The sequence below is a fragment of the Protopterus annectens genome, chromosome 7.part0 (assembly GCF_019279795.1).
Source record: "Protopterus annectens isolate FY-2018-M chromosome 7.part0, PAN1.0, whole genome shotgun sequence".
NCBI lineage: Eukaryota > Metazoa > Chordata > Ceratodontiformes > Protopteridae > Protopterus > Protopterus annectens.
In genome coordinates, this window is record NC_056739.1 from 1,268,138,806 (window position 1) to 1,268,155,553 (window position 16,748).

At 36.5% G+C, this 16,748-nt stretch overlaps 1 protein-coding gene across 3 annotated transcripts in view; it reads left to right on the plus strand.

The window, feature by feature from the left end:
• IQCH (IQ motif containing H) overlaps positions 1–16,748 on the plus strand; it is a 4,045,691-nt gene that overhangs the window by 1,645,637 nt on the left and 2,383,306 nt on the right. For all 3 annotated transcript variants that reach the window (XM_044077880.1, XM_044077881.1, XM_044077882.1), the window contains one exon: positions 15,448–15,623. In XM_044077880.1, the coding sequence (XP_043933815.1) occupies positions 15,448–15,623 (176 nt within the window). The remainder of the gene's footprint in view (positions 1–15,447; positions 15,624–16,748) is intronic.

Genomic DNA, 16,748 nt, shown 5'->3' on the forward strand with positions numbered 1-16,748 from the left:
GGGGAAGATGGTGCATACCGCCTACCTTGACCTGGCCAAAGCCTTCAACACTATTCCTCACTTGGGCATAAATAGATAAACTCTCAACTAGGCATCAATCCGTATGTTACCTGATGGGTAGCTAACTGGCTCACTGATAGAACCCACCTAGTCAAAATAGGGTAAACCACCTCAAGCAATTGACCCATAACGATCAGCGTACCCCAAGGTTCGATCTTTGGCCCTCTGTTATTTGGGATATACTTTTCTGAGGTGTAGGCCAAAACCAGTGGGCTATGGCTGACCGAGTTTGCAGATGACGGCAAGCTGGGTGCTGTCATCAATTCCTCTAGTGATGTGGACATCCACCAAGAGGGTCTCACCCAAACAAATGACTGGTACCAGAAATATGGCCTCAAGCTGAATGCCAAAAAATGCATCATCATCCCCTTTCGGGAGAGTGATACCCCACAAATTATCACATTAATAACAACATCCTAAGCATGTAATCCGTTGTGAGGGAGTTGGGCACCCAGGGTGATAGCAACATGACTTTTGAGCACTATGTTGCTTCCGTTGTACGGAAAACGTTTTACATGGCCCACATCATAAGTAACGGTATCTCATTCAGGGACAAGGAGGTCATAACATCCCTATATTCTTCCCTTATAAGGCCCATTATTGAGTACAACACCCCGTTCAGCATGTACCTCTCAACGCACATGCAGCAGCTGGAGAGAACACAGAGGTTCCTCACCAGGGGAATTCAGGGCCTCAAAAATGTACCATACATAGTTTCATATGGGTTCCTATCAGATAGTCGAACTTCTGCAAGTTCGAACCTCATATGGTCGAGACCGTAAGTTTGAATTGCAGAAGTTCAAGCGTTTCATTGGAAATCTTGGTAAGGGAAGGTTTCTGTTTTGTTCAATGTGGTGCGATCTCGGAGTTGGTATATTTAAGTAGTGGGGGGTGTGGTGGGTGCAGGGGGGCTTGCCCCCCTGCTTACAGCAGTTTATTTTGTTTTCTTTTCTTTTTTGTTTTTTATCCATAGTCGGAGTTTTTTAATTTCGAACAGGATGGTTCGAACATTCTTTGTTCTACGTTATTAAACTTTAACTATGTGATATAGACCCTTTCATACAGACTCCTCAGAGGTGATCTCTGTCTGGCATACAAGGCAATATGGGACCATGCCTTGATGGGCCTGCTGCATATCTGCAAGTCAAGCTCCACTCGAGTAACCCGCACTCACAGCCTCAACCTGGTCTGTGACATCAATAGGACTTGTGGGTGGGATAGATTTGTGTCCCAGAGACTCCTCCATCTGTGGAATAGACTCTCTCTCCATGTCAAGCAGACTACCTCTTATCCCTTTTTAAGCACAACCTGGACAACTTGATGAGAAACAGAAAATAAATCCCTGAGATTCCACCCTTGTCCCTACTGGACAGGGGCATTGGGTGCTAACTTGTCTAAACATGGCCTAAACTCTTGGCTAGGCTTATAAGGGCCTCAGGGCCAATAGCCTAGTAACTTCCTATGATGCTATCTTTATCTCTTAGGCAGGCCAGGCTATGATAAATTATTTGCTGTCCAAAGAAGTACTTTAGATATGGGCATGGAGACAGTGATTGACCAAATGTCTAACCAAAAGAAAGATCACCTAATAATGAAATTGAATACACTGCTGTGTCCAAAATTAAATAATTATTCTGCAAAAGAAGTAAAATGAACTACAGTGTTGTAGGCACTGATAAAAGCCTTCATAGGTATACTGGCTACAATACGAACATCAAATAAATTGTAACACACATCTCATATTGAATTGGCTAGGCCAAAGGAGCTTTGTCTTGCAGGACTGTGACATGATTGGCATTTGCTGTGTTGGGGCATCAACATATTTGCACAGTTACATCACTGATTATGTTTCTGTTTTAGAGATTCACCCCATGCTTAGAAATGGATTCCTGCAAATTCTGTCTAGGCAAGAGGAATACTGTCAGAGAGCCACCTGCTTAGTATTACTGGAGGATTTTTGCCATAAAAGTTAAAAATGGGAAACTTGGTTTTCTGCAAGATGGCAATGGAATGTGGACATAAGAATTAATAAAAATAACTATCTTGCTTACTTACATAAACTATTTATATTAAATTGAGAGAGTCATTTGGCAGCAACTAATAACTTTTGGGCTTATTTATCAAACATAACATGGCAGAACCAGTTATTTTTCTTTAGCAGTAATATCTGCTAGTGTTGGCAAATTCAAATCCCTCGCATATTTATGGAATGGTACATTTCTTCTGTCTAACCTACACTGGTAATGTGATCATTTCAGTAATCATCATCACTTGAGGGCATTGGTCATTCACTGCATATTTTTTTGTGAGTAGTTCATCATTTGATATTATTACTTATCCACTAATGTTGTCAATTCTTCCATCACTGGCAGAAATCTAATGCAGCTGAGAGAATCAAGCTTTGTAAAAATTGTGCAGGTTTTCTCTTTTATACACAAGTGCAGATTAGACAGATTCTTCCAAACAAAACAGCATTGTGACTTTAACTAAAATACATGGAGCCTTCAGTTCAGACTTATCTTGCTGGACAAACAATCTCTGATAGTAGCCATTTCTGGATTTCCTCTGGCAGGAATATTTTCCAACTTCTTCTTCAAGGTTGTTTCACACTTGCTTCTTGCTTGTAGAACTGCTGATGTAGACCCTTTGGAGAAGCACTGTCTGCCTGGGCTTGTCCCCAGCCTACCAGTCCACTTTTTCATATTGGCTCTTAACCTGTGCTTACTAATGCAGTCAGGTTCATGTCTACTCTTACAATAACACATGCAACTGAACAAAACACTGTCTACATTTAAAGAAAACACAAATTCGTTATGCATTTTTGGTTTACAAACATAATTTACACCACTATGTACACATTTTTTCTCCCCAAAGATAACTATCAGCTGCCACCAGCTCCTCTTCTCGTTCACAGTGTCTGTCAGACTTTCTTTATTTTATTTTTCTTTTGTTTACTGATTTTGTCTGACTGGGTTTAGCTTAAAAAACAAACACTTTTCAGTGGAGGCCTGGAGAGAAAAGCTTCAACATATTACAAACATTTTTAAACAGACATTCAGTAGTAAATTAAGTAATATACATAAAGGATTATTCATTCATTTCTAATTAGATTACATTCACATGAAAATACAGGCAATTATTTCAGTATAAAAGATAATTATGTATTAGTAGATGTTCAACATTGAGCACTTGAAGAGGTGTATTAGTGGGTTGCCAGACAGATCTTGTGATTAAAGCTTAGAAATTCAAAGAAGTGGAGATGAGGGAAGAAACTAAGTAGGGCAGAAGATGTTAATAGTGTATATAAGTGGAGGGGGTATAAAGCAAGTTCAGAGAGAGTTTATATTTATATATATATATATATATATATATATATATATATATATATATATATATATATATATGATTGTCATAAGGTTTATATTAGAAATATAAAGATAGGGTGAGAAGTGTTACTAAACGATGTATATAGCTGGGAGATGCTAGTAAAACTATTCATGTATTTGTGAAGACGTTTTCTGGGTTATAGGATTCTGAATGAAGAGAAATGGGTTGATATGAAAAGCTGAAGATAACAGTGGTATTTGTCCAGGAGATGTCCAGGAGTAGGTGATTGATTTGATAGGTGAAGTTTTAATTGTGTTTTTTTATATGAGTTTGCATTTTGAATGGATTTCAGTGGTAGTGGGATGTGGTTCCATAGTTTGTGTACACTATTTGAATATAGAGAGTCACCTGCAGCATTAGATGATTTGGTTATAGTGATTAGTGATTTTTTCTGTAGAGAGTAAAATTCTATTGAAGGAGTACTGTTGTATTAAGCTGTTAAAGGCTGGACAGTTTTCTTCTTTTTATAGACTTACTATATCTGGTTTTCTCGCATCTGATTTTTAAACTGTTGGTAATGGGTGATCCCACGTGGTATAAACTTCATCATTCTCTTATGATGCTTTGTATCCTATGTTTCAACTTTTTCTTTCTCCCACGTTTGGTGGACTTTGTAAATCTACATGTACGTAGTCCACTATCTTGGGCTGCTAACATCAGCCTTTCCTCTTCTGGCTTAAAGTCACCTCTCCTTAACCTTTCCTGTGTCAGATCCTGATCGTCTTGAGGTTGTTCCAAAAGTTTTCTATACTTGCAACTATATTTATACCTTTTCCACATTTCTTACTTTCTCATTTGATGCTTCTCCTTATACTCTTTATTTTGTTTTTTTGGCAACTTTAGTTGCTGCCTGATTTTTGTCTACTTCTGTTAGGTTTCCTTTCCCACTTGACAGCAATATGCTTCTGCTAAACTAAGCAGGGAAGTCATCTTAGACTTGTTCTCCTCATGTTTCAAAACTTTCAGTATGTTTAGATCTTATGAGGTCAGCATATATGTATAGAGTTCTATGATTGCAGATCTGTACATGTAATCAGTTTCGAGGAAGCTCATACCTCCTTCAGAATGAGGGATATATAATCTTGGTATACACTCATTTTTTTTTTTTTTTTTTTTTTTTTTTTTTACAAATCATTTGATAAGGAGGAATCATTTTTCATGTTTTCCTGTCCATCTGATCCTATACCTTTTGGGTCCAGTCAAGTATATCCCCAAAACTGTCAGAATAGGAAGAGCAAATTGGTTTATAGCATGGATTTTGTTCCTATATGTATTAATTTTAATCTTCTGAAATATACTTTACTGGGTTTTGTTTGCATTTATTCATGTTTTATTCTTGATCCTTCATCAATTCCCAAATATTTATACAACCCTCCTGCTCAAATTCCTTTATATCCCATTCCTGTCCCAGACTGATATTTTCTTTCTGCAGCTTTTCTGCTTTAAATGTTTCTTTTGCATATTTATCAAGATCAAATGACATTCTTATATCATCTGAGAAAATTTTAACCACTTCCAGTTGTGTTTTCAGCTCCTCCTCTGATGAACTGTACAGTTTTAAAATGTTCATAAAAAGAAGATGAGAAGTCTTTAGACTTTGTTGTTGTCTGGTAGCCAAATTGTACCTGTTACCTAATCTGTTAAGTAGACAGCTTAATGGGGTAAGGGCAAGACAAAAAAAAAAACAGCAGTGACAGAGTGACCCTAGAATATCCCCCTTAGAATTTTTATCCTTGAGATAATAATTTCTCCTTTAGTATGGCTTAGCTGCAAAGTAGTTTGCCAGTGTTTCGTGGCCACTGTAATGTAATTGACAAATGTAGAGTGTTTCTCATACATTTGTAAGCACTCCATTATCCGTGAATGTGGGATGCTCTCAAATGCTTTTTTGTGATCTATACATGCCATAATTTAATTCTTCATATTTATACAATTCTGAATTATGGCTTTATTTAACAAGTGATCTTTTGTTCCATATGCCTTTTTTTTACCTTTTTGTTCTATTGCCATGACTGAGTTTTCCTCTAAATGACTATAAATTCTGTCAGCATTGGTTCCAGTATGTAGCTTATACACTGTCAGAAGGCAAGTAACTGGTCTGTAGTTTTTAGGAGTCTTTCCAGGTTCATTCTTATCTGATTAGTATGCACATATAAGTAGTTCTTACTTGGGCTTAAATCTTCATGTAAAGATGTCAATACTTCTAAGTGGAAGTTAGGTACTGCGTCTAGTCTTGGGGTTTTCCATTTGTGAGCTTTTCTTAATTTTGTTTCAATTTCTCTGGCCATTACTTCATCCCAATTTATATCCTGTACATTTGAATGTTTTACTGTTTCTTTTACTTCTTCTATCCATTCAGCATCTTTGTTATATTTCACAGGGTATTCATAAATATTTCTCCAAAATGTGTGTGTATGTATATATATATATATATATATATATATATATATATATATATATATATATATATTTTTTTTTGTCATGTTTCTATTCCTTTTGCTTTGTTTCCCAATTCTCTATAAAACACTTTTTGGGACATCAGTGAATTGCTTATTGTGTACATTTCCTGTATATTTACCTGCATGTCTTCTAAGATTTGCTGCCTGTTCTGATATCTTTAGTTTATTATTTGTAAAAGTGCATGATAGATCCTGCTCTATTCTAATAACTCTTTCATTGCTTCTGTCTTTAAGTATTTTTGTTGATCTGTTCCCTCTTCTATACTCTTCTAACGATTATGCTTCTTGTCTTAATTGCTTTATAGTTTACTCTATTTAGTACTTCACTGCTGGCATTTGATTTCTTCCCTTTGTTTCCCTTATTGCCATGTATTTTTGTGGTAAGACTTGATATGTTACTAATTTTGCTGCACAGTAGTATATTCTATTTACGTCTCTTATATCATATGAATTTCTGTTAATAGTCTTTATTACAGTGTTCATTTGTTTTATCAGACTTCTGACATTTTGTGACTTACTGACTTTCTGTAATATATTTCTTTCATCAATCTTAATATGTTCATCCATCTCTATTAAATCAAACAGCTATTCCATTAGATCTTTTTCTTCTAAACTAAGGGTTCATTCTTTATTCTCCGTTTCCCGTTGGCATTCAATAGAAAGTTCAAAAACGTCTTCCTGTAACAGTTTCTCTTCAGCTGCATCCTGCATCATCTGTTGGTCTTTCATATGTGAACTTATTGGCCTATCACTCCACAACATTGACTGTATCAGAGTTACCACCATTTTTGCCCTTTCCCTTGCTGTGCAACTCCAAATGAACTTTTGTACTGGTTTTCTTCTGAAGACTCCAGAGTATCTTCATATGGCAACTGATCAGATGGTTCCCATTCCACTTGTTTTTCTTTAATTTGGGGTCTTATTGTTCTGTCAAGCTGTGACATTACTGGAGTTGGATTTCCTACACTAAATCCTTCACTTTGTAGCAATTCATAACTTCAGTTTCCATTTCTTTAACTTCTCCATTACTAATCCTCTTTTCTACTTTCCCCTTTGTTGTGTTATTTTTTTGTATTGTAAAATTTTCCATATCCAGATGCCTTTGCCAGTATTTTTCTTTAAATATCTTTGGTGCTGCTTTTTTGTATTGATTAGTTTTGCTTTACCCTTTGCATAAATGTTGCACCTTATTAAATCTTCTTTTCTTTCCCATGTTCCTATTTCGTCTTCAGGTGTCCCACTCCTCCTGTTTCTCCTTACTTCCTTCCATCTTCAAAATTAGGAATACTACCTTTCATAATGTGGAATGGGCAAAATGTGAAACACTCACTAGCAGCTTACTAACAACTTCATCTAGGAAGCTCATAAGATGGTTTCACTGTGATATTTTTAATGATATAATAGTTATTTTAATGCACTAGTATGATTCAGTTCTATTTCCCATGGATATCAGTTAAAAAGAAATGCTAACACTGAATGTGTGACAGATCCTTTCAATGTACAGCTTCGAAGAACATGAATGTTTTAAGAACCCAAATGAGGAATGTTCCTCGTAATGAGTTACACTTGAGGGGTATGCTGCTTTGCATAAATGTTGCAGAAGATTAGATCTCTCCTTCTTTCCCATGTCCTTTTTTCTTTTTTATACCTTTCAAAAATCTCTACATTTTGTTCTTTATATTTTTGCACCTCCTTAATCGCTTTTTTTCCAAACTGCCCAAGGTTTCTTGGTCTGTATAATATTTTTCATGAATCTGTTGTATTAATTAACAGACGTTTGCATTTGAAGCTTTTAACAGTGTTTATTGTGCAAATATTTGTTTCTTCCCTCTAATTTCTCTCTTAATCTTTTTGCATATTTTCTATCTGAAAATTCTGGGCTTCTTGCATAATAGCAACAATACATAATTCCAGTCCACTCTGTCATCTTTATCTTTCATTTTTGGCCTGCCAGTTTTTGTGTTTTTTGGGGAATAGTACTTCTTTCTACAATATGGTGGGCATCATTCCCCTTTGCCTGGCCTAATCCCATTGTAGGATTGTTTCTGTAAGTTTTTTCAGGCCTAGCATCAGTGCGCCTACCAGGATTGGGCACTTTTTTATTCAGCTGTCTTTTTTATTTTTTTTTAACCTGCTTCTGACTATGATGTATACTGTATAAAATACAATCTATATATCATTGTTATCTTGTGAGAGTTTGTAAAAACAGGATCCATTTCAAAAAGGTGCTCGCCAAGATTTGAAGATGAATTCAGTTCCAGCAATACTACTCTCCTTTGTTTGCTAATTTTATCATCTCTCTGCTCGGACCCTGAATTTTACCTTTTTTAATTTCTTCAAGACTTTTGGGGTTTTAATACCATGACAGGAATGGACCTCATTCCTATGTCAAAGTATGATTAAAGCTCATACAATTAGTATTCCTTCAGTCTTTGATGTTAGCCAAACGTTCTCTTCCCAGCACTTGCAGTGTGTCCAGAACTGCCTCCTTATGCAATTTATACAGAGTTACATTTATTGCTAACATTTCTAAATACAACTGTAAATTCCTTTTTGTAACATTTCTAAATACAACTGTAAATTCCTTTTTATGACGCCCATTGCTCCTACTACTATTAGAACTGTCTGGGTATCCTTTTTCTACACTGCCCTTGTTTCTGCCTGCAAATCCTGCTATTTTATGACTTTGTCTCTCTGTAAGTAAGACGCTGTGATCACTGGGTGTAGTAATTTCAAAGATCAATGCTACTTTTGTCTTCTTTTCATGGACTACTATATCTGTTTTTCTTGCATCGATTTTTTAACTATTAGTAATGGGTGATCCCATGTGATATAAACATCATTTTCTATAACGCTTTGTGGCTTCTCAGCTACTTTATTATTATAATGTTTGCACAATCCCCAGTGCAACAGGCTTGCCACCTTATTATGCCTTTCAGTATACAGGCCTTATGCCATTAGTATATCACACCCAACAATAAGATGTGCGACTGTTTCCATTTCTGTTTTACAAAACCTGCATTTGTCTGTTTCCCCTGACATGTTCAATGGACTTTGTAAACCAACGTGTACATAGTCCACTATCCTGGGCCATCAGTATTAACCTTTCGTCTTTTGGTTTAAACTCACCTCTCCTTAACTATTCCTCCTTTAGATCCTGATTGACATAAGGTTTGTTAAAGGAGTTTTAATGTACTTGAAATTGTATTTAAGCATTTCCTACATTTCTTGCCTTTTTATCTGATCCTTCACCTTATAGTCATTCTTTTTTGTTGTTGTTTTTCTGGCACATTCAGTTGCTACCTGATGTTTTTCTACTTCGGGTTTGATTTCCATTCTTGCTTGACACCACCATGCTTCTGCTAAACTAAACAGGGAAGTCATTTTAGACTAATTCTTCTCATGTTTTAAAACTTTCTCTATGTTTGGATCTTGTGAAGTCAGCAGATATATATGCAGTCCTACGATTGCAGTTCTGTACAAGTAATCAATTTCAAGGAGGCCTATACCTCCTTCAGAACAGGGAATATATAACCTTGGCATACACTGATTTTTTTATTTTACACATAATTTGATAAACATGAAGCAGTTTTCTTGTTTTCCTGTACAACTGATCCAATACCTTTTAGGGCCAGTCAGTCACCCCAAAACTGTAATTTTGGAACAGGAAGAGAAAATTGATTTATAGCTTGGACTTTGTTCCTAGATGTCAGAACTGTTTCATTATTAATTTTAGTCTAAAAATAAAGTTTTATTTGCATTTGTTTAAGTTTTATTGTTTATCCTTCATCAATTTCCAAATATTTATATATTTTCTCTTGCTCAAGTTCTTTTATATCACATGTTTTCCTGGTGCTACAGCTTTCCCGCTTTAAAGGTTGCTTTTGCACATTTATGAAGACCAAATGACATTCTTATATCATCTGGAAAGTTTTACCCACTTGCAGTTGTGCTTTCAGTTTGTCATCTGCTGTACTATACAGTTTTAAATCATCCACAAAAAGAAGATAAGTCTTTACAATTTGATTTTTTTTTTCTGGGAGCCAAGTTATAGCCATGACCTAATCTATAATAATAAACCTCGTTTTTGATGATATTTTTTAATCACATGTGATACATGGTGGTCGAACGTCAACTGGTCATCTTTGATGGCCCCCAGTAATTTTGTGTGGTTTGCTTTTTCTGTCATGGTCTTGCTAGCAGAGACTATAGTGAATAATGTTTTCATAGAGATGTACTTTGGGGTGAGGAGCAGTAATTTATTTATTTATTTGTTTTAGGGTGTAGATGTAGTTGTGAATTAGTTAAACATATTTCAATCAATAAGAAGGATTATTGTGTAACTTGGAGTTTAGAGAAGGATTTGGCAGAGCAGATTAGGGTTATTGGGTTATTGAATTAGGGCAGCATTTTTGCAGCAGTGTAGAGATTCATATGCTCATAGGTAAGTATTAGACTAGCTGCCCTTGTGAACCACTTTAAGCTTAGTCAGCTCTTCTTAGAGAGAATCAAACCCTGTACCTCTTCTTTGTGAGGTAAACACCTTAACCATTACACCACTCCCCTACCTCTACTCATTTAATAGAATTTTACACTCTAAAAAAAACACATCAGTATAACAAAAACATCTAATACTACAGGTCACTCAGGTCATTGATAAATATGGTGAAAAGTATGTAGCTTAGTATAAATCCTCGTGGGACAGCAATACCTACTGGCAGGAAGGTGGAGAAATAATTTTTTTTTTCATTTCACTGTTTGTGCTCTGTTTCAGAGTCAGAGGTAGCTATTAAACCACTGCAGTGAAGAGTTGATGAGCCCTAAGGATGAGAGTTTATTTACGAGTTTCTGGTGGGAAACAGTATCAAAAGCATTTGATAAGTTTAGGAAGATAGTGGAGACTGGACTTCTAGCATTTCTTTGGGTGTTGACAAGGTTAACAAAATTCAGCAAAGCAGTAGATGTGCTGTAATGAGGACTGAAGCTGTGTTGGGTTGAAGACAGAAGGTGATTTTCTATCAGATAGTTGAGAAGTTGCAAATGAATACATTTTTCTAATATTTTTGACAGGTAAATTGTCAAGGGCAGTTGTAGTAGGCTGTAATTTGTTGAAGTATGTTTTGATGGTATCTATGGGAACTGGTTGGAATGAGAAATGTTGGAAGAGGTTATTTGGTTGAGTAGGGACAGCACGAGCTTGATCAGTTGCCTGGTTTAGATTCACCTTAGGCTCTCCCAGACTCAAGCTGACTCATGCCCAGGGCTGGTGAGGAGATTGAATATGCTCATGAAACATCATAATGCTGCTGAAGAGCATGCCTTAACTTCCACCACCCTAAGGCAGCCTTGTGAGCTCACCAATACCTGACTTCAAGAGAGGCATGTACTCACATGCAACATCCCAGCAAAGCTGCTCACCACTTAGGCAACATGGAGCTCACCAAGCTTTTAATGCTGCTTCATTGCAGTGAGTCTAAGCTGTCTTCCTGCCTGTGCTTTCTGTCCATTGCCAGTACCAATAATCAAGCACAGATCATTTGTGGTGCAGGAAGGGCTTTATACTTCTCAACTGTACAGATTTTTGCAGAATGTCCAGATTTTGTCTCATATTTTTGGTTTGTTTCTTATAAAATTGTGTTTTTTCTGGCAAATCATTAAAGGTTGAAATCAGAAAATAATGACAGATATTTGAGTTTCAGATTTCATATCCTTCAGAAAATTCATATTGATATAAAACCTGCTATTCTATCAACTTTCTAAGTTTGTAAGAGCAATATTTAAAAAGTGTCCCTATTTTGGAGTATGCCTTTATCCATCTGTCCCCAGTCCAGTATGTACAGAGATTTGAGTTGCAGACATTACTTACACCACTAGTTACAGTTTTTGGCCACTTGTCCCAGAAGTGTGGTCGATCAAGTTTGCTGATGTCTGCAAACTGGGCACTGATATCCACTCATCCACTGATAAAAAACAGCTCCAGCAAGGTCTAGAATATGTACTTACATGGTATATCAAAAACAGTCTCTAATTAAATGAAGAAAAAGCGTAGCATAGTAGCATATAGCAGGAAGGTTGCTCCCACCTCATATGTTATAAATGGTACTCCTCTTCAGACAGATACAGCCATAAATGACCTAGTTACTTATGTGGTTAGCTCTCTGTCATTTTGATTATCGTGTTTCCACTACAGTCAGGAAATCCTTCTATCTGTCACAGTTAATTTCCAAGGAAATATCTTCATTACCCCAAAAAGTCATCTTACCACTGTACTCTTCCCTTATCTGATTCATCATTGACTACAGTGTCCCTTTGTTATGTACAAAGCTAAGCACACCACTCAAAAGGAAAGGCCCCAAAGATGTCTAACCAAGAAAGTTAAATGTCTTAAATCCTTCAACTATTCCAATAGATTATCATGATTCTCTTAATACTCAGTAACCTACAAGTTGCTTTGAAATGTGACCTGTGTCTCACTTCTCAGGCCATGAAAGATTTGACCTTCTATTTCGTAGCAAAATTAGTGGCTCTACAAACACTTGCTCTAAGGACTTATAGGTACACCAACAAATAAACAAGACTCACTGGAGAGATAGGTCCCTAGCCTATGGAATAAGTAATTCTTACAGGTCAAATAAGGTACTACTTTGGCTACTTTAAAGGCTAGTCTTGAAGACTGGATGTCTAGACACAAATTTCCACCATAGTTATCATGTACTGCCCTTTGGGAGGAGAGCACTATTAAGTGCTGAAAAAGCTGACAAGAATTTTGAAGTTTGTCTTCTTAAAGCTGTATATGGCTAGGTTTCTTATGGTATGCATGATCACTTGCTGACTATATTCCTATGTTCCTATGTATTCTTCTAACTGGTGAAAATCACCATGCTAATTCTACAATGACCCCCCCCCCCCCACACACACACACACAAGTTTGGAACCGTCTGCTTCCAGCCCAGTTCTGTAAGCACAGCTTTGTATTGTACATGAAACTAAAATATCTGAAATCACAGGATCCACTGAAGGGTTGGTGTTACTTTTTTTGACTTGTGAAACCACATGCATGCTCAGTTATCACTCTCAAACAGCATATAATGGAACAGAAGGTTCATTTTATTGCTTACCCCTCTCTCTCAGTTGTGGAGTATTTCATTTCAGCCATCCTTAATTTATGGATCATGTAACAAATTAGGTGCTTATCCCAGTCCCAGAGCTGTGACAACATGGCCCCCAGACCCAAATCTGAAACATCTTTGTGTAATAAAAATGGTTTAATAAAGTCTGGCAATGTCAGTACTGGCTCTGAGCATTGTCTCTTTTTTAGAGTTTTGAAAACATTGTCTCCTTCCACTAACCAGCTTAATATTAGGGTCATCCTCCCTTTCTTTAATTTAGGGGCTAACTGGGGGTTGCAAAGTAAGTCATAAACTCCCTGACGTACTCAGACACCCTAGGAGTAACCTTACTTGTTTTTCAATACTTGCAATAGGCCAGTCTCTCACACATCAGTGGTACAGTGTTTTCAAAACTCTAATGCTGTTTCCTTGACCACACGTAGTCTTAGTCTGTCCTAATGTATAACCTGTTGCATCTCCTAACTTTCTTTCTCTGTTAGTAAATTTTGCTTAAACTAACCTCCTAAACCCTCAGGTCTACTACTGTAGCCCCCTCCTTTCTCTCCTTCCTCCCATTCTCCACACTATTTATCCCCCCCCCCACTTCCTATCAATGTTTATACATTGTCCTTCTTTTCATAGGTTCATAGGTTCATAGGTTCGTACTAGGCTATCTGCCCTAAGGCATTTATAAGCCTAGCCAGAGTGTATGTGGCTTACACCACCCCTTAGGATGAGAATACTACGCCCTTTTAGGGTTTAGTTTACTATGCCTCTGTCTATATTGAACAATGATTATCTTTTTGTTTTTACTCTCATATGTAGTACATTTTTAGACCACTAATATCAGTGCTGCCCTTAATGTTCATCATTTTTTTCTTTTGTTTTTCTCTTTATAATTAATTTCGTATTCACAGTGTTATTTTTAATAGTTTTTGTCCTGTATGTTTATCTTTGCTTATGTTTGCTGGGGCTCTTTCCCCTTGTGTCTCCATTGAAAATGGGTTGCTTACTATCAATGCAATACAAATAGTTAATAACCTTTTCTTTTTTACAATTATTTTGTATTGTGATTGTTACTTAGTATTTGTATATTGTCACTTTATCTTTACTTATGTTTGCTGGGGCTTTTCCCCTCGGGTCGCCACTGAAAATGGGTTTGCTTGCAAACTCAGTTGGACTAAACCAGTTAACAAATGTGAAATAAATAAATAAAATAAATAAATAAATAAGTAAATAAATAAATAAATAAATCTTCTAACTTTTCCTTTTGTGGTCTGATCTTTCCCCGGCTTGTCATATATTCTTAGTACCTCACTTCAGTTATATCCAGTTTGCTTTTAGAAGCACTAGCTGTTAGCTTAGCCTCTCTCTCTCTCTCTATATATATATATATGTATATATATATATAGTTTACAGTTTACTATCACGATCTTGAACTACACCATCTTGAAAATCAAAATCCCGAGACTATAATGTTGAAAGACCAAAGCACTGAAGACCATAATACTGAACTATCATTCTTGCCTCCCTGCAGGACCCATGTTAGCAGCACTCATTTCTCAGTCCACATCCTTACAGGACTTGTGTTAGCTCTCACTACTGGGTACTCATCTATGCAAGACCCATGTTAGCATTCGATCCTGGGTTCACAGTGGTAGGAGGATTCAGTTTTTGATATTTTTAGACATTTTGGACTTTAGATATTATGGCTCGTGATTTTAATTTTCATAAACCACAGTAGAGATGTGAGGAGATAGCTGTCCCTAGTGTGAAAATAGCATACTGCCGTTACTTCCCTGTTGTTTGAGAAGAATGAAAAATAAAAGCTCTTAAACTTAGAATTAAAGGTAATATTAAAACAAATATATATTATATGTATATATGTATATGTGTGTGTGTATATATATATATATATATATATATATATATATATATATATATATATAATGTGCGTGTGTGTGCGCACGTATATGTATGTATAAGCATATGTATATATAAACTCACCTATACTTATACACATATAAGTGCATGTGTGCACTTGCGCAGGTGCGTGTGCGCACACACACACACACATGCGTGTGTGTGTATAGCTTTGTCTCTGTACACCAAAAGAGAGTCTTGATTTATCCTCTCATTGTCACTAGCATGCAGAAGAAGCCTGAACTACTGGTGATGTCTTCAGGCAAAAATGGGGCAAAGATAGCTGAAATTTCCCTTTATACAAATACATAGTTTTGTGGTTTATATTTATGATGGGGCAGATGGTAAAAGAGCATATTAAGGCCTGTTCTTTACTTCCAGATGCTTCTGTCAAATGAAGGTGCACAGTATGCTGCCATTGTATGATTGAGAAGTCCATTTATTATTCATTCCATCTGTCTGTCTGTCTGTCTTGTATGGCATTAAAACTGTCCTCATTTTCTTTTTAGATATCAACATAGATGTCATCTATATCTGCCCTGTTCATCTCAGTGAGGACATGCTGCAGTATTATAACAGACTTTTAGGCCTGCAGGCAGCTGTCAGATCTGGAAACCCTGAGGACATAGATGACCTGCAGGAGAGGTTCAAAATCATCACCCCCGAAGCTATAAACAGCTTCCCTGTAAGTTACTTTCCTAATTAATAAAGCTCAAGGGCTTAAGTTAAATTAAATTGGACATTTTATAACCTGTAATAATCTGGCACATGGCAATGAAATCACTGCAGATTTAACCCTTTTTTTCTTGCTGAATGTAGCTGTAAAGCTGAAAGAAAGATCCAAGCAGGTTTGAAAGCTATTTTAATTTACACAGAGTGTGTGTGTGTGTGTGTGTGTGTGTGTGTGTGTGTGTGTGTGTGTGTGTGTGTGTGTGTGTGTGTCTGTGTGTGTGTGACATGTTGAAAGGGAGGGCCTAAATAAAGGTAGCATGTTTCTCCGTTCTGTAAATGAAGCTAAGTGAGCTTTTATGCAGACTTGCGTAACATTATCACATTCAGTCTTTTGCTGTTCCGTTTTGTTGATGTTACAAGTGGTGGACAAGAAGAACAAGTTTCTGATAAGAACAGATATAATAAATTCAAAACAGATAGTCTCATTCTAAAGGATTATTTTATGGGAGCACTTATTTCTAAGATTTTTATATATTTTCCTTTAACATAGTAACATTAGTATAGGCCATGTTGTGTAACTGAATCTTAACTGCCATAAAGCTGTATATGTGAATTGGAGGGGAAGATATAGTATATATCCTGAGCTTACAAATACTGGGTATTCAGTGATATACTTTCTCAACCTTAATGACCTCACTTCATTGCATGCTGGATATCGGAGTAGGAATGGATAGGGCATAAAACAAACAAAAAACAAAAAAATTCCCTGTGGCCACATGTATGATGCTGTACTGGGATGCCTCAGTCTCCTCTCAGATAATGGGGAAAAAGTATTGGATTGGTTCCTGGAGGGTCAAAAGTGACTTTCAGCATCAGATAATATGAAACATCAGTGGCAGCTGAAGAGGTGCTTACATAGGGACCAAAAAATAGATAGTGAACTGATATCAGTTCAGTAACTGCAGGATGCCGTATAAGAACTTATTTTCATTTATAATAAAGTTCAATTCCCATGCAGCCCAGTTCATTTTCATCATTGCTATTAAAGAGTGATGAAAGTGAACAGAAATGCATAGTAACTGAGTTATTATACTTTCATGAGGAATTGAGCCAAGAGCCTGTGCTCCTCTCACATATC